Source organism: Neovison vison, chromosome X (assembly GCF_020171115.1).
Source record: "Neovison vison isolate M4711 chromosome X, ASM_NN_V1, whole genome shotgun sequence".
NCBI lineage: Eukaryota > Metazoa > Chordata > Mammalia > Carnivora > Mustelidae > Neogale > Neogale vison.
The window spans coordinates 80,956,653-80,981,839 of NC_058105.1; the positions used below are offsets into that span (position 1 = coordinate 80,956,653).

Here is a 25,187-nt window from a genome sequence, read left to right on the forward strand (position 1 = left end):
ATATTTTGTGTCTCCCCAATAAAACTGAAATTTTTTTGCACTGAGGTCTGTATACTATTTACCTCTAATTCCTTGCACCTAGGACAGTGTTTGATACAAATAGTTGCTTGCTACATATTTGTTGAATAAATTAATAAGAATATCTGTAGATATCTCTATCAGCCTGTGCTCAGTGGCAGAAGGACTCTTTGTTGATATTTATCATTCTTGTTGCTGCATCAGGACTTCCAAACAGATAATGAACTTCTGTTGGGTGGGCAACTAATCTCTGCTTTTATTTTTCCATTTAGCGATGGACTGGGGTTATATAAGAGACAGGAAGTGAATCACGAGTTTAGATGGTTTTGATCATTTTATTCAAATAACGTGGAAGATCATTTATTCTGATATTTATCTATTGCTAAGGTCAGTATTTCTTACCTTCTCTAGTGTGATGTGTTAGTACTAGTGAATTATTACTTCTGGTTGGTTAAGATGGATTTCTTTTCATTTGACATTGTGGTCTAATCAGACATCCATTTAAATGGTTTCATTTTCAGCTGCTGGAAAGAAATATTAAACCTTAGCATTTCTTTTTAAAAAAGATTTTATTTATTTATTTGACAGAGAGAGAGAGAGAGAGAGAGAGATCACAAGTAGGCAGAGAGGCAGACAGAGAGAGGAAGGGAAGCAGGCTCCCTGCTGAGCAGAGAGCCTGACAGGGGGCTCGATCCCAGAACCCTGGGATCATGACCTGAGCCAAAGGCAGAGGCTTTAACCCACTGAGCCACCCAGGTGCCTCTAAACCTTAGCATTTTATATACAGTTGCATCCTTACTGAGTATAATGTTTGAATATCATTTTGATTCTTTACCACAATATTTGCATTCCTTTTCCTTTTTAAAAAAATATTTTCCCAATTACTTTAATTACATGAGTAATATGCCACTATATACTTTTTGGTAAAAATTATAAACAATACTGAGAAGCCTCATTTGACCCACCCATGTCCTTGTCCCTTCTATTGTCAGCTTGGTGTATGTCCTTCCAGATTTTTTTCAATGTAGTTACATATATAGATATGTATGCTTAGACCATACATAGCATTGTTTTTCAGTTGGATTTTTGTCTTTATGCAAAAAAGATCATCCTACTGCATGTGTTACTTTGTACTTTTTTTTACTTAATTACATGTCTTGGAAATACAACTGTGTTATTACATATGGGTATGTTGGATTTTATTTAATTTAATTGCCCTATAGTATTCATTATTAAGACTGTACTGAGGCTTAGCTATTCCTTCTACCGATGGACATTTTGGCTATTTCCAGTTTTTCACTACTAATGTTACAATGAACAAGGTAGATCATGCTAGAGGAGACACTAGGGCAGAATTACTAGACCATAGTTCTATACATATTTTTTACATTAATACATATTGTCAATTTGCTTTTCCAAGGGACTATACCAATTTAAATTCTCATCCGCCAGTTGCACAATCTGTCAGTATTTGGTAACATCAGATTTTTTGATAGGCTGATGCGTAAAAAATAACATATTGTTTAATTTACATTTCCTTGATTCCTAGAAATTATGAGCATGTCTTCAGATGTTTATTTTTGACTTTTTATTATGAAGTGATTTTAGACTCACATAGAGCTTGCCAAAATAGTACAGAGAATTTCAGTGTACCCTTCATTCAGCTTTGCCCAATATTAACATCATATTTAATCATAGTGCAATCATCAAAACCAGAAAATTGACAGTGTGTGATACTATTACTTAAACTAAAAACCTTGATTGGATTTTACCAGTTATCACATGTACTCACTGATTTTGTGTGTATCTATAGTTCTGTGAATTTTTGTCATGTATAGATTTACATAGCCATCACCTAAATCAGGATGCAGAACATTTCCGTTACTCAAAAAAACTCCCTCGAGCTATCCATTAATAGTCACACCCTCTTCCACCTCTAACCCCTGGCAGTCAATATTCTGTTCCCCTTCATGATCATTTTGTCCTTTGGAAAGTAATGTATCAATGGAACTGTCCATGTATAACCTTTTGAAATGGACTTGAGATCCATTCAACTTGTTACATGTATCACTAGTTGCTTATTATTATTTTTTTTAAAAGATTTTATTTATTTATTTGTGAGAGAGAGAGGGAGAGAGAGTGAGCACAGGCAGACAGAGAGGCAGGCAGAGGCAGAGGGAGAAGCAGGCTCCCTGCTGAGCAAGGAGCCCGATGTGGGACTCGATCCCAGGACGCTGGGATCATGACCTGAGCTGAAGGCAGCTGCTTAACCAACTGAGCCACCCAGGCTTCCCTGCTTATTATTTTTGTATAGTATTTCCTTGGATATGGCTATACCATAGTCTGTTTACTTTTTCATTTGTGGGATGCCTGGGTGGCTCAGTTGGTTAAGCGACTTACTTCTACTCAGGTCATGATCCTGGAGTCCTAGGATAGAGTCTCACATCAGGCTCTCTGCTCAGCAGGGAGTCTACTTCTCCCTCTGACTCTCCCCTTCTCGTGCTCTCTCTCTCTCATTCTCTCTCTCAAATAAATAAATAAAATCTTTTAAAAAAATTTCTTCTTTTTATTGAAGTATATAAGGTACATATGCATTAAAATACCCTAATCTTAAATACATAGTTTAATGAATTTTTACTATTATATTCCTCCATTAAATGCAAACAAAGTTAGAGAATATTTTTAGTCCCCTGGAAGGCTTGCTGAGATCAACCCACATTTTTGTACATACAGGTAGTTCATTTTATTTTTTGGTGTGAATTGTTCTATTCTAGAATATGCCATGGTTCAGTGATCAGTGTTCCTATTGATGTACATTAAGATTGGTTCTGTTTTTTTACTCTTATGAATAAAGCTGCTTTTGTGCTCGCTTCGGCAGCACATATACTAAAAAATGAATAAAGCTGCTTTTAATGTTCCTATATGTTTTATTGATGGACACATACACTCATTTCTCTTGTGTGTATATATTAGAAGTGGGATTGCTGGGGCGCCTGGGTGGCTTAGTTGGTTAAGTGTCTGCCTTCAGCTCAGGTCATGATCCCAGGATCCTGAGATCGAGCCCCACATCAGGCTCCCTGCTCAGCAGGTAGCCTGCTTCTCCCTCTCCCACTCCCCCTGCTCATGTTTCCTCTCTCACTGTCTCTCTGTCAGATAAATAAACAAAATCTTAAAAAAAAAGAAGTGGGATTGCTGGGTCACAGGGACAAGGTTTATTTAACTATACTAAGTAATGTTACACAATTTTCCAAGTATTGTGTCAAAATGCATTCCTACCAGCAATATATGATGGGTATTCTAGTTATTTTACATCCTTATCAACACTTAGCATTACCTGTATTTTATATTTTAGCCATTCTGGTGGAAACAACGTAGAATATATTGTGGTTTTAACTTGCATTTTTCTGATAAGTAACAATGTTGTGCATCTTTTCAGGTAATTCTTAGAGACTCAGATATCTTTTTTTTTTCTTTAAAGATTTTATTTATTTATTTGATGGAGTGAGAGAGAGAGATCACAAGTAGGCAGAGAGGGGAAAGCAGGTTCCCCACTGAGCAGAGAGCCAGATGTAGGCCTTGATCCCAGGCCCTTGAGATCATGACCTGAGCCAAAGGCAGAGACTTAACCCACTGAGCCACCCAGGTGCCCAAGATTCAAATATCTTCTTTTGTGAGGTGCCTCATCAAGGTTTTTTGGGGGTGGTTGTTTGTCTTTTTCTTTAGTTTGATTTAATCTCAAATATTTCTTCAGCCTTTCTTTGTTTTGCTTGACATTTTTGAAAAGCACAGGCCAATTTTTTGTAGATTATCCCTCAGTTTGTACTTGTTTGAAGTTTTCTCATGATTTGATTCAAATAATGGATTTTTGTCAGGAATACCATGTACGTGACATGCTGTTCTGCTCAGGGCATCATATTAAGAGGCCTGCCAGTTTGTCCCAATATTGGTGATACCAACTTTTTTTTTTTTAAAGATTTTATTTATTTGTCAGAGAGAGAGGGACAGAGAGCGAGCACAGGCAGACAGAATGGCAGGCAGAGACAGAGGGAGAAGCAGGCTCCCTGCCGAGCAAGGAGCCCGATGTGGGACTCGATCCCAGGACGCTGGGATCATGACCTGAGCCGAAGGCAGCCGCTTAACCAACTGAGCCACCCAGGCATCCCGGTGATACCAACTTTTATTACTTGGTTCAAGTAGGGCCTGCAAGTCTTCTCCACTATTAAATTGTCATTTTTTCCTTTATAATTTTTGAGTTATTTGCAGGGAGCTGTTTGACACTATGTATATATCCCTTGCATCATCAAAACTTTTACCCACTAATGTAAGTATCTGTTGATGATATTCTAATTTCATCATGCCTCTTTATATTTATTAGTTGGCTCTTCTCCTTTATTTATTTATTTATTTATTTATTTATTTAGAGTGTGGACTCATATAGCCTTATATTACTAAATAGGTTGTGATATAATATTATCATAATTTATTTGATGGTTGAAGTACCCCAGATTTGGCTAATCAGCACAGTACTCAATGGCCTGAAACCCTGCTAGGATCTGGACTCCCCTGCCTAACTCTTTGACTTCATGTAGATTTTCTTTGACTTCTGTTGTCCTTTTGTATGATGATTAAATCCTTCCACTGGTCTGAAGTTTAAGGACAAGGAGATATATACTGTGTATTATTAGGCATTGATCTGCTGTAGTTCTGTAGTAAGATGTGGTTTACTTTTTCCCCCATATTGTGTTCTCCAAAGCTTGTAATAATCAAATATATTAAGACTGTCATCTTCAATATGTATGGCTACCAAAATTTTTCCTTTCTGCATCCTTGCTGATTTGACTTTAGTTGCAGGGACTCTACCTCCCAGAATGCCAAATGGCTCAGTTAGTTCTCTCCTTTTTATTTCCAGTATGAATTCTCTCTCCTTCCATTAAAAAACAAACAAACAAAACAAAAAAACAGGGTTGTTTGCTCTCTCCAAATAGCTGTAGAAAGCCTGGAGGGCTGGGACGTCTGGGTGGCTCAGTTGGTTAAGTGGTGGCTCAAGTCCCACATTAGGCTCCCTGCTGAGCAAGGAGCCTGCTTCTCCCTCTGCCTCCCCACCCCCTGCTTGCTAAGTCTCTCTCTCTCTCTCACAAATAAATAAAATCTTAAAAACAAAAGAAAATCTGAGGAGTTTGAAGTGGCGGGGGGGTGGGAGGTTGGGGTACCAGGTGGTGGGTATTATAGAGGGCACGGATTGCATGGAGCACTGGGTGTGGTGAAAAAATAATGAATACTGTTTTTCTGAAAATAAATAAATTAATTTAAAAAAAGAACATGAAAAAAAAAAAAGAAAAGCTTGGAAGGCTGCAGGAAGAGCAGTGTCTGATCAATTTGATGATCAGTACAGACCCTTGATAACTCAACCAGGGACAGATAATAGGGGGAAAGTATGAGGTATAAGTTGACTTTCAGTTAGGTCCCTTTCATGGGATGCTCCCTAGGGAGGCCCTGAAGTAAAGCCCAGGTAGTTTTATTTCTTTTATACAGTTCTACCTGCCTTATAATTAATGAATCTTCCTCCTAGTTTCTGTCACTCATGCCTGTCAATATTTTGTGTGCCGATGTGTTTGCATCTTTTTTTCCTTGCCTGTTTAATAGCTTGGGTGTCTTTATGTGAGTTTATCCATGGAACTGTTCTATGGATCAGTTATTTCTTAGGGTAAATTTCATTATTCAAAATCTTGGCTTGGCCAGGAATTGGGCTTAGATAAGCAGTGACTTTATAGATGAATGATTCTTTAAAAAAAAAAGATTTTATTTATTTATTTGACACAGAGAGAGAGAGAGAGCACAAGTAGGCAGAGAGGCAGACAGAGGGAGGGGGGAAAGCAGGCTCCCTGCTGAGCAGAGAGCCTGATGCAGGGCTTGATCCCAGGACCCTAAGATCATGACCTGAGCTGAAGGCAGAGGCTTAACTCACTGAGCCACCCAGGTGCCCCAAAGGGTTCTTTATAAAAATATGGAAGTGGACATATACACATTGGTAATTTTTTAAAATCAAATTAACAATGATTTCACTGTTAAACAGGTATATACATCATATATGTAATTTTTAAAAAATTTATTAACATATAATATATTATTTTTTTCAGGGTTACAGGTCTGTGATTCATCAATCTTACACAATTCACAACACTCACCCGCCATAGCACATACCCTCCCCAATGTCCATTGCCCAGCCACCCTATCTGCACCCCCAGCAATCCTCAGTTTGTTTCCTGAGATTAAGAGTTTCTTATGGTTTGTCTCCCTTTCCAGTCCCATCTTGTTTCCTTTTTCCCTCCCTTCCCCTACTCCCATCCTGCCTCTCAAATTCCTCATATCAGAGAGATCATATGATAATTGTCTTTCTCTGATCGACTTATTTCGCTTAGCATAATACTCTCTAGTTCCATCTACATCATTGCAGATGGCAAGATTTTGGGGGGTTTTGATGGCTGCATAGTATTCCTGTGTGTGTGTGTGTATGTGTGTATCTATCTTACATGTTCTTTATCCATTCATCTGTTGTGCATCATACATATAGTCTTGAGCAGTTTGTATCTTTAATTAGACCTGAGTTTGAACAGTGTCTCTTTGAATTATTTACTCTACAATTTGAGGAAAGTTATTTAATTTATTTTAGCTCTGATTCTTTTCATTTGCCAAATGACACTTTTAAAATGCCCATCTTGGATTTGCACCCTACTTTGAAATGTAAAACATAAGATGGATTGATGGATATACATGTGATAAACAATTATAATAAAGTGCCGTAGACTGTGAGTGATGGATATATAGGTTTTCATTAAACAGATATTTAACTTTTGGAAAATTTTCATTGTATCAGAGAAAATGTCTGTCTTGTAGGCTCATTAGAATTAGATGAGGTATATGTAAGAAATGCCTGGCATGTAATTAGTGCTTAATGAATAGTGGTTGTTTAAAAAAAAGCACGTCATAGGAAAGACATGGTTTGTAGTGTTGAGAATACAGTGAGGTAGTTTATGGCATGTTTAAAGGTTTCTTTTCTTGTTTTTTTTTTGTTTCCTTTCTCTTTCTTCCCTCTTCTCCTTCCCTGGAGATTATAAACTGCATCCAGGGCTGAGAATCACTGGTGGGAGGAGGGCAAGTAATGATAAAGTAAGTAAAGGAGAAAGAGGGTTAGGAACCAACAAAACTAACAGAAAGCCTCTGTGGTGTGCACACATGGTCTTTGGTCCTCAATACTCTTTGGAGTCATTTGTCTATTCATTGATTTCCATTTACTGACTTAGTTTTCGTTTCCATTGCTTACAACTTTGGCTTGCTCATTTGTAAAATGAAGATAACAATACCTACTGCTCAGAGTTGTCATAAGAGTGGAATTTAGTTAAATAATGTATATGAAGTGCTTAGCACTTAATAAATGCTTAATAGTGATTGGTGTGTTGTTGTAATAAAAATAAAAATAATAACATGAGAATATTATAATAATGAAAAACTATTATTGAGCATCTATTCCTATTTCAGGTGTTTGTTAGGCACTGGGAATATTGTGATAAATTTTACAGATCTAATCTCTTCCCTCAAATAGCTCACAGCATCATGGGTGAGAAAGGTCTAGAAACTATAAGAGAATGGTTTAGGTATCAAAATGGAGAGATGGGGATGGTATGGCCCATGGAATCCAAGCCTAATTTTGCTTCTCATTTTTGGCCTTATCCTCATTCTGCATGTGTGCAGAGGTACTTCAGTATTATTGAACTTTGCTAGCAAGTTATCAAGGTCTCAGTCATCCAGATTATCAAGGTCTCATTAGGAAAGGGGATTGGTGCCTGTCTTTCATTTGGATTTTAAGGTGGGGATAGTTGAGAAACAAGCACAAGGAATCATTTTTTCACCTTCCCTTTCCCCCTCCAACCTACTCAGCCCATACTGAAGTTTTTTCCTGGACAAATTAGATTAGCTTCTAATTGCAGGTTAGATAATTAGCTTTTTAACATAATCACTGTTTAAACGCTGAAAGCAAGTATTTTGGCAGTGAGATTTCTTTTTTTCATACATACAAGATTCAATAAGATGTATCCAGCTTAACAAATGGTTGTATTAAAGAAATTTTAAAAGAATTATATTGAGTCCCAGCAGGATAGAACAGTGACATGGTGTCCTGATACATAAATCTGGAGGCAAATCCTATGGATTAAGTAAGGAGAAACAAGACATAGTTACTGTAACAATAATCTGGAATGATATTTTATAACAACTTATAATTAATGCTACTTTGTGTCCTTAGAATCATGGCTAATAGTTGGTTTATCTTTTTTATATGATAGCTTCTAATCAAGTTCTCTCATAATATTTTGAGGAGTTTCAAAACTATTATTTATAAATAAATGCTAGGCTATTTTTTTAGATGTCTTTCAGATTTAATGAACTGCTCCCTTTTTACTTTTGTTTAAAGTGACTATAATGTTGTGTATTGAAATAATAGGGACCTGTCTTGTGATTACCAGATTTGAGAAAGTTGGATTTATTTTTTTCTTAATTACTAATGCAAGATGATTACAGATAAGCTTATTAATACCTTATTATGTATTCTTCCAGGCCATTTTATATGCATATATATATATATATGTAATTTTAATGTAATCATAGTATACATATTCTTTTATAATCCTTTTTCATTTATAGTGTTATCTTATATGTTTTAACAAATTTTTAATGGGCTACATAATACTGATTACTATGGATATAGCATTATTTATTTAATGGAACAAGTAAGGGAAACAAGTGTCTAATTTTTTTGCACTTTGTGATTATAATCTATGTTGTGAGGAACATTCTTAAAGCTAAATCTTTTTATATACTCTTATTTCCTTTGTATACACTCTTAATTATATCCTTGGGTAAATTTCTAGAAATGTCATTGATAGATATTTTTAAGACTTGATGCATTCACTGATTGTCAAGTTACCCTTCGAAAAGGTGTAACCAGTTTACAGTCCCACCAGTGGTTTATGAAAATCCCTCTTTTCCTATACACTTAGTATTTGATATCCTTTCAAAGTTTTTTAAATTAGAAAATGTATGTAGTAATATTGTAAAGAGTAGGAAAATAGGGAAAATCACCCAGAATGCTATTCCTTAACATAGCAGTGATTATAATATTTGTTATAGTATTTTCGGCTTTTAACACATGCGTAAGTGGTATGTACACTTTTGTTTTCTACTTTTTTCATTCATTGGTAAGTAGTTTCCCCTGCCTTTACTTGGCCTTCAAAATTCCAGTATTCAATGGCCACATGGTAGTGCAATACATATTTGTATTTACCTAACTCATCCCCTATTCGTGCCAGTTTTTATTTTGTGTAATGCCACAATTAAAACACAGATATCTACCATTTAGTCAGTATTTACTATGAAAAAAACTTTATATTATGTACTTTTTTCTCCCTTTGTATTATTTCCTGGCTTTATGTCCAGGAATGGTAATACTGGATCATGAACATTTTTATGGCACAGTTCTTCTTATGTCACTGTTTTCTTTCTTATTTCTTACTATCTTAAAACATTTATTAAAAGCCTAAAATGTGCCAGACATTGTGTTAAGAGGCACTGAGAATACAAAGATAAATCACAGTCCTTGGAGTCAGACATTAAACATACATGATAAAGAGGGACATGATAAAAGGCAATCCCAGATGATGGTGCATCAGTTTCTTGGTTAATCATTCTTTCCGTCCATCCTCCATCCATTCATCCATCCATTTACACATTTATACCCACTTGATATCCCTCTGAAGCATGAGAGAGCTAGTTGTAGACAGCATGATGCCCATTCATTCCTAAATATTTCAGTTTAAGAATAAGGATCTTTTTTAACCACAGTATAATGACCAAATTCAAGGAATTTAATATGAATATCATACTATTATTTAAACTGTTGTCCACATTCAAATTTCATCAGTTGCCCAAATGATGTCCTTTATGGCAGTTTTTCTTCTTTGATTCAGGATCTAATTGAAGATCATGCACTGCCTTTAGTTGTGTTGTCTCTTTTGTTTCCTTTAATCAACCATTCTTTGTCTTTAATCTTTTTGAAGAATAGAGGTCAGTTATTTTGGTTTTTTTTTCCCCAAGATTTATTTATTTATGAGAAAACGAGCTGGGGGAGGGGCAGAGGGAGAAGCTGACTCCCTGCTGAGCAGGGAGCCAGGTGCAGAGCTTGATCTCAGGACCTTGGGATCATGACCTGAACCAAAGGCAGATGCTTGACCAATTGAGCCACCCAGGTGCTCCAAGGTTGATTATTTTGTAGACTATCATTCAGTTTGGAATACGTGGGTGGCTCAGTTGGTTAAGTGTCTGACTCTTGATCTCAGCTCAGGTCTTGATCTCAGGGTTTTGAGGTCAAGCCCAGCATGGACCCTACTTAAAAAAAAAAAAAAAGGAATGTCCTTCAATTTGAGTCTGTTTGAAGTCTGCTTTTGCTCCGATTCAGATTATGCATTTTTGTTAGGAATACCATGTAAGTGATGAGGTGTTCTTTGCACATCATATTAGGAGGCATTTGATGTCAGTTTGTCCCACTAATGCTGAGGTTAAATTTAATTCTTTGGTTAAGAGGGAGGCTGCTGTGTATAGTTTGTTTTTCTTTCTTTTTTTTTTTTTTACCATAAAGTGACCTTATTTTTGCTTTTGTAATTAATAAGTAATCTGTGGAGAGATATTTTGAAATTACATAAATTTTACCCTCTGGTTTTATCACCCATTGATGATTTTCTGACTTCATCATTCTCTATATTTATTAGTTGGCTTTGTGCTGTAAAAACTTTGTTTGTATTAGTATGAACTCATGTGTTCTTATTTTATTGGGTGGGTTATATTCTGTTACTATCATTATTTATCTTGATGCCCAAATGTCCCATATTGGGGCAGTAGGAACCCCTTCAAGCTGACTCCTGTATATTTTTGATATGTTCCCATCCTTCTTTGAGCAGTTCTTTACTTTTTGGCATAATAAGATGATCCAGCCTCATCTTGTGCTTTCTTTGCTCCAGTGTTGGAATCAGTCATTTCTCCAGGAAACCTTCATCCCTTATAGTTTGGAAAACAAGATAAGAGCTAAGGTATATGTTGTTGTTTTTTAAAGAGTACCCAAAGTGGTTTTCCTGGTTTGTCTGGAACCTATTGTAATAGAGGCTTATTGTATATAGGAGTTCTGTCCATAGAATGGGCAGGACTGAGGAAGAGCTGAAATAGTCCAGGAAGATGAAAGAATATAAGTAGAGTCACACTATGTGGAAGAGCCCTACTCACTCAGAGGAGCTACATTTCAGTGTGGCTTCAAGTAGAGGAGTTTGAGAATGAGGCAGGGACCAGTTAATTGAGGACTTTGCCATCCAATGGAACTTAACCTTAGAGATGAGGAACCATCATAGAGGGTTTAAACTGGGCAGGGAAGAGATAAAATTTTGATAGATTTGCATTTTAAGGACACTGTGCTGTCACCAGTGGCAATATGTAGGATGGATTAGATAAATGTTTAAAATTGTTTTCCAGCATAGTTGGCATTTCCCTTCTTAGAGGTCCAGTATTGCAGCTGCTGATACTAATGCGTCAGAGGGATAGTTGTCAGTAGTTTAGTCTAAAGAGAGTAAGAAAAAGCCAGAGCACACAAGTTAAAGCTTGAGTCATTTATCTGTTTGTTGAAATGGCAGCAACTCTCCCTTTTAGTACTGCTTTTACAATCAAGACTGGAAGATGAATGTCAATGTTTTCCATTGAAAAAAATACAAACAAAAGATATAAAATATTGATGAATATTGCTACATTTTATTTTTCTTTATCTTTGGTAGTAACAGCTAACATTCAGTAATGTAGACATTCTACCTAGTTTGTTATGGTAACCAAAATATGAAATGTAACAACCATGTTTTTTGAAATAATAGCAGATTGCATTTTTAGCTTGAAGTTTGTTGTTATAACAAGTTTTATTTCTGTACTATTTACAGCCTGTATCCCAGGCAGTTGGAATTGAACAAGCAACTCTTCTAAAACCAGATTTAGTTAGAAGGTGAGTATCTTCAAATTCATACCATCAAAACAATGAGAGTGTTTTGAAGTATTTGCGCTCAATGGGTGCTTAGTGACTCTTGATTAGAGAAGCATCTGTTTTCTTGTATTTGTGTGTATGTTCAATAAAATAGTAGGTATTATTTTTACTTTTTAATGTTAATAATCATATAGGATGTTAAATTATTGACTGTTTTCTTGTTTTCATTATTATAATACTCTATTCTTAAGAAAAGCTTAAAGGGGTTAAAAAAGGAAACAAGGAATAGTGTAATTTAGAATAAAAGTCCTGCTAATCTAAAGAAATAGGTATATCCAGGTATATAATTGTGTTATCTGGTCATTGGAAATTAATATTTTTCTCTGTGTTGTTCAGATTGGATAATTTTTATTGTTCTCTCTTCAAGTTCATTGGTTCTTTCTCCTGTTCATTCTGCTATTGTGCCCATTTGATGAGTTTATTTCTATGATTATACTTTTTTCCAGTTTTATTGAGAAATAGTGGACATACATCACTATAAGTTTAAGACATACATCTTATGGTTTAATTTACGTATACATTGTGAAATGATAACCACAATAGATTCAACTAACATCCATTTTCTCATCTAGATATAATAACAAAAAGAAAAAAAAAATCTCTCCTTGTGGTGAGAACTCACAGGATTTCCTTTCTTAACGACTTTCGTGTATCTCATACAGCAGTGTTAACTATAGTCATCATGTTGTGTATTACATTCCTAGTACTTATTTATCTTATAACTGGAAGTTTGTACCTTTTGACCATCTTTCAGTTTTCCCTCTCCCCACCCTCTGCCTCTGGTAACCACAAGTCTGATCTCTTTCTCTGTGAATGTGTGTGTTTTTTTTAATTTCTGTATTTCTTAGATTCCACTTAAGAGATTGTACAGTATTTGTCTTTCTGTCTGACTTACTTCACTTAGCATAATGCCTTCAAAGTCCATTAATGATGCTGCAGATGGTAGGTTTTCCCCTTCTTATGGCTAAATAATAGTTGTGTGTGTGTGTGTGCATGTGCACACACCACAATTTCTTTATCCTTTCATCTATCAGTGGACAGACAGGTTGTTTCCATGTTCCATGTCTTGGCTATTATAAAGAATGCTGCTATGAAAACAGGTGTGCAGATATCTTTTTGAGTTAGTGTTTTTGTTTTCTGGGGATATATTCTTAGAAATCAAATTGCTGAATCATGTGGTAGTTCTAGTTCTAATTTTTTGGTGATCCTCCATACTGTTTTCCAGAGTGGCTATACCAATTTATAGTCCCACTAACTACACAGTCATTCTCTTTTCTCCACATCTTTGCCAGCATTTATTATCTTGTCTTTTTGGTAATGGCCGTTGTAATAGGTGTGAGGCAGTATTTCTAGAGCTCCGTTTGCCAATACCCATTCTTGAGACAGAGGTACCTGGGTGGCTCAGCTGGTTAAGTGTCTGCCTTTGGCTCAGGTCATGATCTCAGGGTCCTGGGATCAAGCCCTGTGTCAGACTCCCTGCTCATTGAGAAGTCTGCTTCTCCTTCTCCCTCTGCCCCTTTCCCCAGCTTGTGTACACACGTGCTCTCTCATGCTCTTTCACTCTCGTACTCTCTTTCTCTCTCAAATAAATAAACAAAATTTTTAAAAATGTAAAAAATTCCTGAGACAAAATGGAAACACAACATACCAGAACTTTGGGATGCAGCAAAAACATTTCTAGAAGGGACATTCACAGTAATAAATGTCTACATTAAGAAGTAGGAGATCCCAAATAAGGAACTTAACTCTGCGCATTAAAGAATTAGAAAAAGAACAAACTAAGCCCAAAGTTAGCAGAAGAAATAATGATTAGAGTAGAAACAAATGAAATAGAGAACAGAAAAACAACAGAACATTAACCAAAGTAAGAGTTGGTTCTTTGAACAGATAAACAAAATTGACAAACCCTTAGCTAGACTAAGCTAAGACAAAAGATTAAGGACCAAAGCAACAAAATTATAAATGAAAAGGGAGGAATTACAGCTGGTAACACAGATATTCGAAGGATCAAAAGAAGCTATGATGAACAATTAAATGCCAACGAACTATACAACCTAGAAGTGGATAGATGCTTAGAAACATACAATTTACCAAGACTGAATCAGGAATCTGAATAGACCAATTACTTATAAGAAGATTGAATCAGTAATCAAAACGTTCCCAACAAGTAAAAGCCCAGGACCAGATGGCTTCACAGGTGATTTTTACCAAATACTTAAAGAATAATTAACATTAATCCTTCACAAACTCACAGTAGTGAAGAGGAGGGAACCTTCCCAAACTCATTTTATCAGATCAGCGTTATACTGATACCAAAACCAGAAAAGGATATTACTAGAAAAGAAAATGATAGGCCTATTCCCTGATAAATATAGATGCACAAAAACCTCAATAATATACTAGCAAACTGAATTCAACAGCAAATTAAAAGGATCATACAATATAATCAAGTAATATTTATCCCTGTGATACAAGGATGGTTCAACATATGCAAATTAATCAATGATTTGATTGAAAGAAATGACTCATGATCATATTAATAGAATGAAATAAAAGAATCATATGATCATCTCAGTAGATGCAAAAAGTACATTTGACATAATTAAACATTCATGGTAAAAACTCTTAAGAAATTAGACACAGAAGGCACATACCTCAATATAATAAAGGCTATGTATGGTAAATCCATATCTAACCTCTAACTCAATGGTGAAATGTTGAAAGCTTTTTCTTGAATATCAAGAACAGAACAATGGTACCCACTCTTGCCACTCTTATTCAACATAAGATTAAAAATCTTAGAGCAATGAGGGAAGGAAAGAGATAAAAGGTATCAATCCCATTTACAGTAGTATCCCAAACAACAAAAATACTTAAGGGATAAATTTAACTAAAGAAGGGAAAGATTTCTACTCTGAAAACTACAAAATATGGGTGAAAGAAATCAAAGAAAACACAAATACATGAGTAGGTATTCTGTCTTCGTGGCTTAGAAGAATTAATGTTAAAATGTCAGTACTACTGAAAGCCATCGATAGATTCAATGCAATCCCCATCAAGATTCCAGTGCCATTTATCACAGAGCTAGAAGAAGTACTCCTAAAATGTATATAGAACCACAAAAGTAGCCAAGTAACCAAAGAAATCCTGAGAAAGAAAAACAAAGCAGGAGACATCATACTTCCTGATTTCAAGCTATAGTATTAAGTTATAGTTACCAAAACAGTATCATACTGGCACAACAACAAATGGACCAGTGGAGGACAATTAAGAGGCCAGATATAAACCCAAGCATATACAAGTCAACTAATATTTCACAAGGGAGCCAGGAATACTTAAAAGACAGTCTTTTCAATAAATGGGGTTGAGGTAATTGGATATTCACATGAAGAAGAATGAAACTGGATCCATATCTTACACTACTCACAAAAGTTAACTTGAAATGGATTAAAGACTTAAATGTAAGACCTGAAGCCGTGAAACTCCTAGAAGAAAACACAGGAATAAAGCTCCTAGACATGGGTCTTGGTAATGGTTTCTTGGATATGGCACCTAAAACATAGGCAACAGAATAGAAAATTAACAAGTAGGACTACACCAAACTACAAGCCTTCTGCACAACAAAAGAAACCATTAGCAAAGTGAAAAGAAAACCTATGGAATGGGAAAATATTTGCAAACTATGTATCTGATAACAGGTTAATAACCAAAATATATAATGGGCTCCTATAACTCAATAGCAAGAAGACAAATACCCCAATTAACAAATGGGCAAAGGACCCAAATAGACATTTCTCTGAACAAGATATACAAAAGGTCAACAGGTATGTAAAAAGATGTTCAATGTCACTGGTCATTAGGGTAATGCACATAAAACAACAATGATATCTTACTAGTGAGTGTACACTCCCAACTTGATTCTGCAGATGAGCAAAACCACTCATTGGGATTACTACTTGGACACTACAGATATGAATTTGTCCGCTATGGAACCATCTGTTGTTCTGTTGCAAACCCTTCCCTCCTTCCCTGTCATACTCGTATTCCCAGTGGTTGAGCCCTGCAGATTCTCCTGCGATGCCTGTAGTGTGAGATCAAAATAGGGGCTCCCACAAAGCTACCCACAATGCTGAGTGAGGGCTGGTTGTCCCCCTGCCAGGTTCTCTTTTCCAGCTGGAGGTATTAGAGGCTCAGGTACTATGCAGGCCTGGGGTAGGAGCAGTGTGGCCAATGTATAGCCACTTCTCTTATGCCTCTTTTTTTTTAGAGGGGGGAAGGAGAAAGAGAAAGAGTGAGCATGAGCAGGTGGAAGGGGCAAAGGGAGAGGGAGAGAAAATCTTAAGTAGGCTCCATGCCCAGCATGGAGCTCGACTCAGGCCTAGATCTCATGATCTGGGCTGAAATTAGTAGTCAGATGCAACTGACTGGGCCACCCAGGTGCCCCTTCTCTTACCCTTCTAATCCAGTCTGACTTGGTCTCTATGGTGCAAAGGGGTGGCTTTAGTCAGTTCTAGGAATGTTCTAGGAATCTTTCAGTGGTGTCTTGTTCTCAAATAGTTATTAGTTGCTCTTGTGAGCAAAGGCAGAAACAACCTATGTTGCCATCTTGGTGATGTCACTTCCTGTGATTGTGCTTTATTTTTGTAATTTTCCTTAATTCTCTCTTAATATCTCTATTTTTCTATGAGATTTTCTGTTTTCATATTTGCTTCAAGAATATTTGTAATTGCTCACTGAAGCATTTTAATGATGGCTGCTTTAAAATCCTTATCAAGGGGTGCCTGGGTGGCTCAGTGGGTTAAAGCCCCTGCTTTCAGCTCAGGTCATGGTCCCATGGTCCTGGGATTGAGCCTCGCATTGGGCTCTCTGCTCCACAGGGAGCCTGCTTCCTCCCCCCTCTCTCTGCTTGCCTCTCTGCCTACTTGTGATCTCTCTCTCTGTCAAATAAATAAATAAAATCTTTTAAAAAATAAATAAGAAATAAAATCCTCACCAATCGGGATGCCTGGGTGGCAAGTCAGTCAAGCATCTGCCTTTGGCTCAGGTCATGATCCCAGGGTCCTGGGATTGAGTCCAGCACTGGGGCTCCTTGCTTAGTGGGGAGCCGGCTTTTCCCTCTATCTGCCGCTCCCCTGCTTGTTCATTCTCTCTCTCTCTCTGATAAATAAATAAATAAAATCTTTAACAAAATAAAATCCTTTTCAGATAAATCCAGTATCTGATTCATCCTGGTGTTGGCATCTCTTGATTGTCTTTTTGTATTCAAATTGTTATTTTCCTGGCTTTTGGTATGATAAGGAATTTTCATTTGTCTTCTGGATATTTGAGATATTATTTTGGGAGACACTGGATCATATTTAAATACTGTATTTTAGTGGACAGTTACCCTATTTAGATGCATAGGTTATGATCTACTTTTGTGGGCTGTGCTTCTAATGACAATTTAGTTTTCAGAGTCCTTGTAGTATTAGTACTAGTAGTACTAGTTCACCTTGCTTGGTTCACCTGACACCACTGGGCCCCATTGCTGCTGCCCCAGGCCAGAACTCCAGGCCACATGCTACTGGTGGAGCTCCCTCTAATCTTACTAGGGGAGGGAAGGGCCACCTGAACTATCTTCTGCTGGGTTGGGGGTCAGGAGACCACTGGTCTTGCTGCCTTTGCCTTTGAGCTGAGAGTCAGGAGACACTGAGCCTGGACTATCTTGTCACTGGGTGGGTAATTGGGAGATGCCAAACTGCTTTGTTTTTCTTGGAGTCCTGGGAGTCCCTAGCCAATCCACTTTCATATTTTCATTCTTCAGTATCTAGCTGTGATTGTCTACTCTATTTAATTTCCACACTATTTAGTTGGACTTAAGAGGTGAGAATAACAGAGCAAGTTGAATTTCTGCCATCTTGTCCCAGACCCTGAACTGGTGTTTTAAGATTACTTTGAAATGCAACTGAAATAGCCCCATTGACTAGAATTATGTCCCTTTTATCCTTTGAAGGTGTTGTTACTAATTTTTTTTGTATATTAAAAAACTAAGAGCAATATTAATGTATCTCCTTCCACTACTTGTTTTTTTTTAAGATTTATTTATTTGAGAGAGGGGGAAAAGTGAATGGGGGGAGGGGCAGAGGGAGAGGGAGAGAGAACCTTCAAGCAGTCTCCCCACTGAGTGTGAAGCCCTACGTGGGGCTTGAAACCAGGACCCTGAGATCATGACCTGAGCTGAAACCAAGAGTCAGATACTTAACAGTCTGCCACCCAGGGGCCCCCTTCTACCACATGTATTGATATAATTTTTTTAACAGGAACACAGGAAAAATTTTAGAAGTTATTTTTATATCTTCTTTCATATATTTATATAAATATTTCAGGTGTAGTTTCCAGAAGAAAGGAATTTACCTAAAAATTAATTTAAAAGATACGTGTTTGGTGCTAACAGATCTTTTCATTTAATTTTTAAATGTGTTTATTGGAAATTTTGTATTTATTGAAATATCTTCAAACTTAAGGAAAAATGCTGAAAAATGTCCTGACACAGATAAACTGAAAGATAGCTGCCATTTCATAATCATACTGATATAAACCTGCAAGATATAACTAGTTAAAATTAATCACATTGAACCATTTTAATATCATTCATTTTTTAAATTTTTTTACCAGAATTGTAGTTTATTTTATTTTATTGAAGTATAACTGACATAAAAATTTATATTAGTTTAAAATACACAACATAATGATTTGATATTTGAATATATTGTAAAATGATCACCACAGTAAGTTTAGTGAACATCTATCACCATACATAGTTACAGAATTTTTTTCTTATGAACTTTTAAGATCTAATCTCTTAGCAACTTTGAAATATACAATATAGTATTATTTTTTTTAAAAGATTTTATTTATTTATTTGACAGAGAGAGATTACAAGTAGGCAGAGAGTCAGGCAGAGAGAGAGAGAGAGAGGAGGAAGCAGGCTCCCTGCTGAGCAGAGAGCCCGATGTGGGACTCGATCCCAGGACCCTGAGATCATGACCTGAGCCGAAGGCAGCAGCTTAACCCACTGAGCCACCCAGGCGTCCCTACAATATAGTATTATTAACTGTAGTCACCATGATGTACATGACATCTCAAGAAATACTTATTTTATAACAGGAAGTTTATGTCTTTGACTGCCTTCACCCATTTTGCTCAACACATTTCCCCCCCTCTGGCAACAATTAATCATTAATCTGTTCTCTGTATATAGGAATCTGTTTTTTTAATTCTTTTTTTTTCCAATTTATTTATTTTCAGAAAAACAGTATTCATTATTTTTTCACCACACCCAGTGCTCCATGCAAGCTGTGCCCTCTATAATACCCACCACCTGGTACCCCAACCTCCCACCCCCCCTGTTTTTTTAATTCTACACATTATATTTTTCTTTCTGTTTCTGACTTATTTCCCTTAACATGAAATATAAAGAGGAAAATAATATCCTGAGGGTCTTTTCATGCTATGGAAAATAGCAGGACTCCATTCTTTTTTATGGCTGAATACTCTTCCTCACTGTGTGTGTAAACATGAATATAACACATTTCCCTTTTTCCTTTAAGTATAGTGTATCATTTTTTATTTTTTTTAACATTCAGTGTTTTATTAGTTTTAGATGTATGATATAGTGATTCAACAATTCCAAATAATTCCCAGTGCTTGGTATGAGAAGTGCAAACTTTAACCCCCATTCCATTTTTAACCTATTCCTCCCCACCTCCCTTTTGTGACACTTTGTTCTCTATAATGATGAGTCTTTCTTCATTTGTCTGCCTCTCCTCTGTATTTTTGTCCCTTTGCTTATTGATTTTGTTTCTTAAATTGCAAATATGAGGGAAATTATATAGTATTTGTCTTTCTCTGTCTTCACTTAGCATTATACTCTCCACCTCTATCCATATAATTTCCATTCTTTTTTATGGCTGAATAATAACCCATTGTGTGTATATACACCACATCTTCTTTACCTGTTCATTAATTGATAGACACTTGTGTTGCTTCCATAATTTGACTATTGTAAATAGTGCTGCTATAAACATAGGGGTGGATGTATCTTTTTTTTTTTTTTAAAGATTTTATTTATTTATTTGACAGAGAGAAATCACAAGTAGACAGAGAGGCAGGCAGAGAGAGAGAGGGAAGCAGGCTCCCTGCTGAGCAGAGAGCCCGATGCGGGACTCGATCCCAGGACCCTGAGATCATGACCTGATCCGAAGGCAGCGGCTTAACCCACTGAGCCACCCAGGCGCCCGGATGTATCTTTTTGAATTAGTGTTTTTGCATTCCTTGGATAAATCCCCAGTAGTGCAATTGCTGGATCAGAGGCTAGTTCTATTTTTTTAACTTTTTGAGGAACCTCCATACTATTTTCTGTAATCGCTGTACCTGTCTGCAGTGCCACCAACATTGCAAGAGGGTTCCCTTTCTCTGCATCCTTGCCAACATGTGTTGATTCTTGTGTTGTAGATTTTAGCCATTCCAACAAGCATGAAGTTGTAGCTTAGTGTAGATTTGATTACATTTCTCTGATTATAAGTGATGTTGAATATCTTTTCATGTGTCTGCTGGCCATCTGGATGTCTTTGGAGAAATGGCTGTTAATTTCTTCTACCCTAATTGGGTTGTTTGTTTTTTGAGTGTTGAGTTTTACAAGTTCTTTATATTTGGGTACTAACCCTTTATCGAATGTGTCATTTGCAAATGTCTGATCCCATTCAGTAGGTTGTCTTTCAGTTTTGTTGATTATTTCCTTCACTATAGAGAAACTTTTTATTTGGGTGTAGTTCTAGTAGTTTATTTTTGCTTTTGTTTCCCTTGTCTCAGGAGACATATCTAAAAATAAGTTGCTAGGGCCAAGGTCAGAGAAGTTATTGCCTTCTAGGCTTTTTATGATTTCAGGTCTCCCATTTAGGTCTTTCATCCATTTTTAATTTATTTCTTGTGTATGGTGTAAAAAAATGGTCCAGTTTCATTGTTTTGCATGTTGTTGTCCAGTTTTGCCAACATTTGTTGAAGATAATTTTTTTTTCCTACTGGATGTTCTTTCCTGCTTTGTCAGAGATTAATTGACCATATAGTTGTGAGTTTATTTCTGAAATTCTGTTCTGTTCTACTGATCTATATGTCTGTTTTTGTGCCAGTACTGTTTTGGTCACTACAGCTTTCTAATATAATGTGAAGTCCAGAGTTGTGATGCCACCAGCTTTGCTTTTCTTTTTCAAGATTGCTTTGCCTATTCAGGGTCTTTGTGATTTCATACTAATTTTAGGACCATTTGTTCTAGTTCTTTGAAAAAAAAGTATTTTGACAGATTGCATTTAATCTGTAGATTGCTTTTTATAGTATAGACATTTGACAATATTTGTTCTAATCTATCACTGTGGAATGTCTTTCCATTTCTTTGTGTCATCTTTAATTTCTTTCATCACTGTTTTATAGTTTTTAGAGTACAGATATTTTACCTCTTTGGTTAGGTTTATTCCTATGTATCTTACTATTTTTGGTACAATTGTAAATGAGATTGGTTTCCTAATTTCTCTTTCTACTGCTACATTATTGATGTATAGAAATGGAACAGGTATCTGAGGTGCGTGGGTGGCTCATTCGGTTAAGTGTAACTCTTTATTTCTGCTCAGGTCATGATCTCAGGGACCAGGGATCGAGCCCCACGTTGAGCATGCTTAAGATCCTCTCTCTCTCTGCCTCTGTCCCTCCCCCACTCATGTGCTGGCTCTCTCTTTCTCTCTAAAATAAATAAATCTTTAAAGAAGAAAGAAATGCAACACATATCTGTATATTGATTTTGTATCCTGCAACTTTACTGATTTCTTTATCAGTTCTGGCAGTTTTGTGGTAGAGTCATTTGGGTTTTCTATATACAGTATCACATCATCTGCAAATAGTGAAAGTTTTACTTCTTCCTACCAATTTGGATGCCTGTTATTTTTTTTTTGTTGTTTGATTTCTGTGGCTTGACTTCTAGTACTATCTTAAATAAAAGTGGAAGAGTAGACATCTTTGACTTGTTGCTGACCTTAGTGGAACACTCTCAGTTCTTCCTCATTAAGAATGATGTTACCTCTGTGTTTTACGTAGATGGCCTTTATTATGTTGAGATATGTTTCCTCTATACCTATTTCATTGAAGGTTTTCATTATAAATGGATGTTATACTATGTCAGATGCTTTTTCGGCATCTATTGAAATGATCAAATGGTTCTTATTCTTTCTCTTATTGATGTGATGTAATGTGTTGATAGATTTACAAATATTAAACCACCCTTAAAATCTAGGAGTAAATCCCCCTTGATTGTGGTGAATGATTTTTTAAAATGTACTGTTAGATTCAATTTCCTAGTGTTTTGTTGAGGATTTTTGTGTCTATATTCATCAAGGTTAAAGGATATTGGCCTGTGGTTCTCTTTTTTTAGTGGTATCTTTATCCGGTTTTGGTATCAGGGTAATGCTAGTCTCATAGAATGGACTTGGAAATTTTTTTTCCTTTTCTATTTTTTGGAACATCTTAAGAAGAATAGATATTAACACTTCCTTAAATGTTTGATAGAATTCACCTGTGAAACCAACTGGACTTTTATTTGTTGGGAGTTTTTGATTACTGACTCAATTTCTTTGCTGGTTATTGGTTTGTCCAAATTTTCTATTTGTTCCAGTTTCAGTTTTGGGAGTTGATATGATTCTGTGAATTTATTCATTCCTTCTAGGTTGTCCAGTTTGTTGCACATAGTTTTTCATAATATTCTCCTATAGTTGTTCATATTTCTGTGGTGTTGATTATTTCTCCTCTCTCATTTGTGGTTTTATTTATTTGGGTTCTTTCTCTTCTTTTTGCTAAGTCTGGCTAGAGGTTTATCAATTGTATTAATTTTTTTCATAAAGCCAGCCCTTCCTTTCACTGGGTCTGTTCTATTTTTTTTTTTTTTTTAGTTTCTATATTGTTTATTTCTGATCTAATCTTTATTCTTCTCTTCTGCTGGTTTAAGGTTTTGTTGGTTTTTTCCTAGCTCCTTTAGATGCAAGGTCAGGTTGTTTATTTGAGAGTTTTCTTGCTTTTTGAGGTACGCTTATATTATTGTTATAAACTTCCGTGTTAGGACAGCTTTTGCTGGGCGCCTGGGTGGCTCAGTCAGTTAAGCATCTGCCTTCAGCTCAGGTCATGATCCCAAGGTCCTGGGATCAAGTCCTGCATCGGGCTCCCTGCTCAGTGGTGTGTCTGCTTTTCCCTCTGCCTCTGTACCTCCCCCCTTCTGCTTGTGCTCTCTCTTTCTCATGCTCTCTCTCTCTCTCAAATGAAAAAATAAAATATTTAAACAAAACAGCTTTTGTTGCAACTCCGAGGTTTTGGACCATTGTATTCTCATTTTCATTTGTTTCCATGTACTTTTAAAATTTCTTCTTTTGTTTCCTGGTTGAGCCATTCATTGACTAGTTGCGTGTTGTTTAACCTGCATATATTTGTGGTCTTTCTAGATTTTTTCTTGTGGTTGACCTCTGGTTTTATAGCATTGTGGTCAGAAAAGATGCATGGTATGACTTCAGTCTTCTTGAATTTATTGTGGCTTGTTTTGAGAGCTAGTATGTGATCTATTCTGTAGGTTGTTCAGTGTGCACTTGAAAAGAATATGTATTCTGCTGTGTTAGGGTGGAATGTTCTGAATGTATGTGTTAAATCCATCTGTTCCAGTGTGTCATTCAAAGCCATTGTTTCCTTGCTGATTTTTTAAAAAAGATTTTATTTATTTATTTGAGAGATTGAGAGTGAGAGAGAAAATGCATGAGCAGTGGGGGGGACAGAGTGAGAGGGAGAAGCAGACTCCCTACTGAGCAAGGAGCCCTCCTCAGGGTTCTATGCTAGTATTGTGAAATCATGACCTGAGCTAAAGGCAAATGCTTAACTGCCTGAGCCTCCTAGGAGACCCAGTTTCTATTTAGTTGATCAGACCATTGATCTTAAGTGGGGTGTTAAAGTACCTAACTATTGTATGATTATTGATTATTTATATTTGTTATTAACTCTTTGTCTTTTTTTGCTCATATGTTGGGTGCCTAGATATTTACAATTATTGTATTTTCTGATTGGCTGTCCCCTTCATGATTATATGTTGTCCTCCTTTTTCTCTTGTTAGTCTTTGTTTTAAAGTCTGTTTTCTCTGATACCAGTATTGCTCCTCCATCTTTCTGTTGATAGCCATTTTCATTATAGAGGTTTCTCTACTCCCTCATTTTCAATCTTTTGGTGTCTTTAGGTCTAAAATGAGTCTCTTGTAGGCTGCATATAGGTAGGTCTTATTTTTTTATCCATTCTGTCTCCCTGTGACTTTTGATTGCAGCATTTAGTCCATTTACCTTCATAGTAATTATTAAAAATGTATTGTCATTTTATTCTTTGTTTTGTGGTTGTTTCTGAAGATTTTTGCTGACCCTTTATTGTTTTTATCTCTTTCATCATTTGATTTTCCTTATTGATATATTTAGTTTTTTTCTTTCTGTTCTCTATGTATTTATTAGTGGTTTTTGATACATGGTTACCATTAGGTCGGTGTGTGATGACTTCTGCAGGTCACAGTCTATATTAATTTGATGGTCGTTTAAGTTTTGACCCATTCTTTACTCTTCTCTCCACATTTTAGTAATATTTTGTCATATTTCACAAATTTACTTATTTTACATGTTTTCCATTTATTTTTTAATGTCTTGACTGAATTTTTACAGAAATATCAATTTTTACTTCTTTAGTTTCCTAGCTTTCTACTTTCACTTTTGGTCTTTCATCTACTCACAGAGTCCCCTTTAATATTTTTTATATAGCTGGTTTAGTCATCATGAACTCTTTTTAGTTTTTATTTCTCCTATTCTGAATGGTAGCCTTGCTGTATAGATTTTTAGTTTTTATTTCTCCTATTCTGAATGGTAGCCTTGCTGTATAGAGTATTCTTGGCTACAGATTTTCCTCATTCAGTACTTTGAACTTATCATGCCACTCCCCTCTGGCTTACAAAGCTTCT

At 36.1% G+C, this 25,187-nt stretch overlaps 1 protein-coding gene across 3 annotated transcripts in view; it reads left to right on the forward strand.

Annotated features, from left to right (window-relative positions):
• Positions 1-25,187, forward strand: part of WNK3 (WNK lysine deficient protein kinase 3) — a 156,815-nt gene that overhangs the window by 82,427 nt on the left and 49,201 nt on the right. For all 3 annotated transcript variants that reach the window (XM_044234442.1, XM_044234444.1, XM_044234443.1), the window contains exon 11: positions 12,039-12,100. In XM_044234442.1, the coding sequence (XP_044090377.1) occupies positions 12,039-12,100 (62 nt within the window). The remainder of the gene's footprint in view (positions 1-12,038; positions 12,101-25,187) is intronic.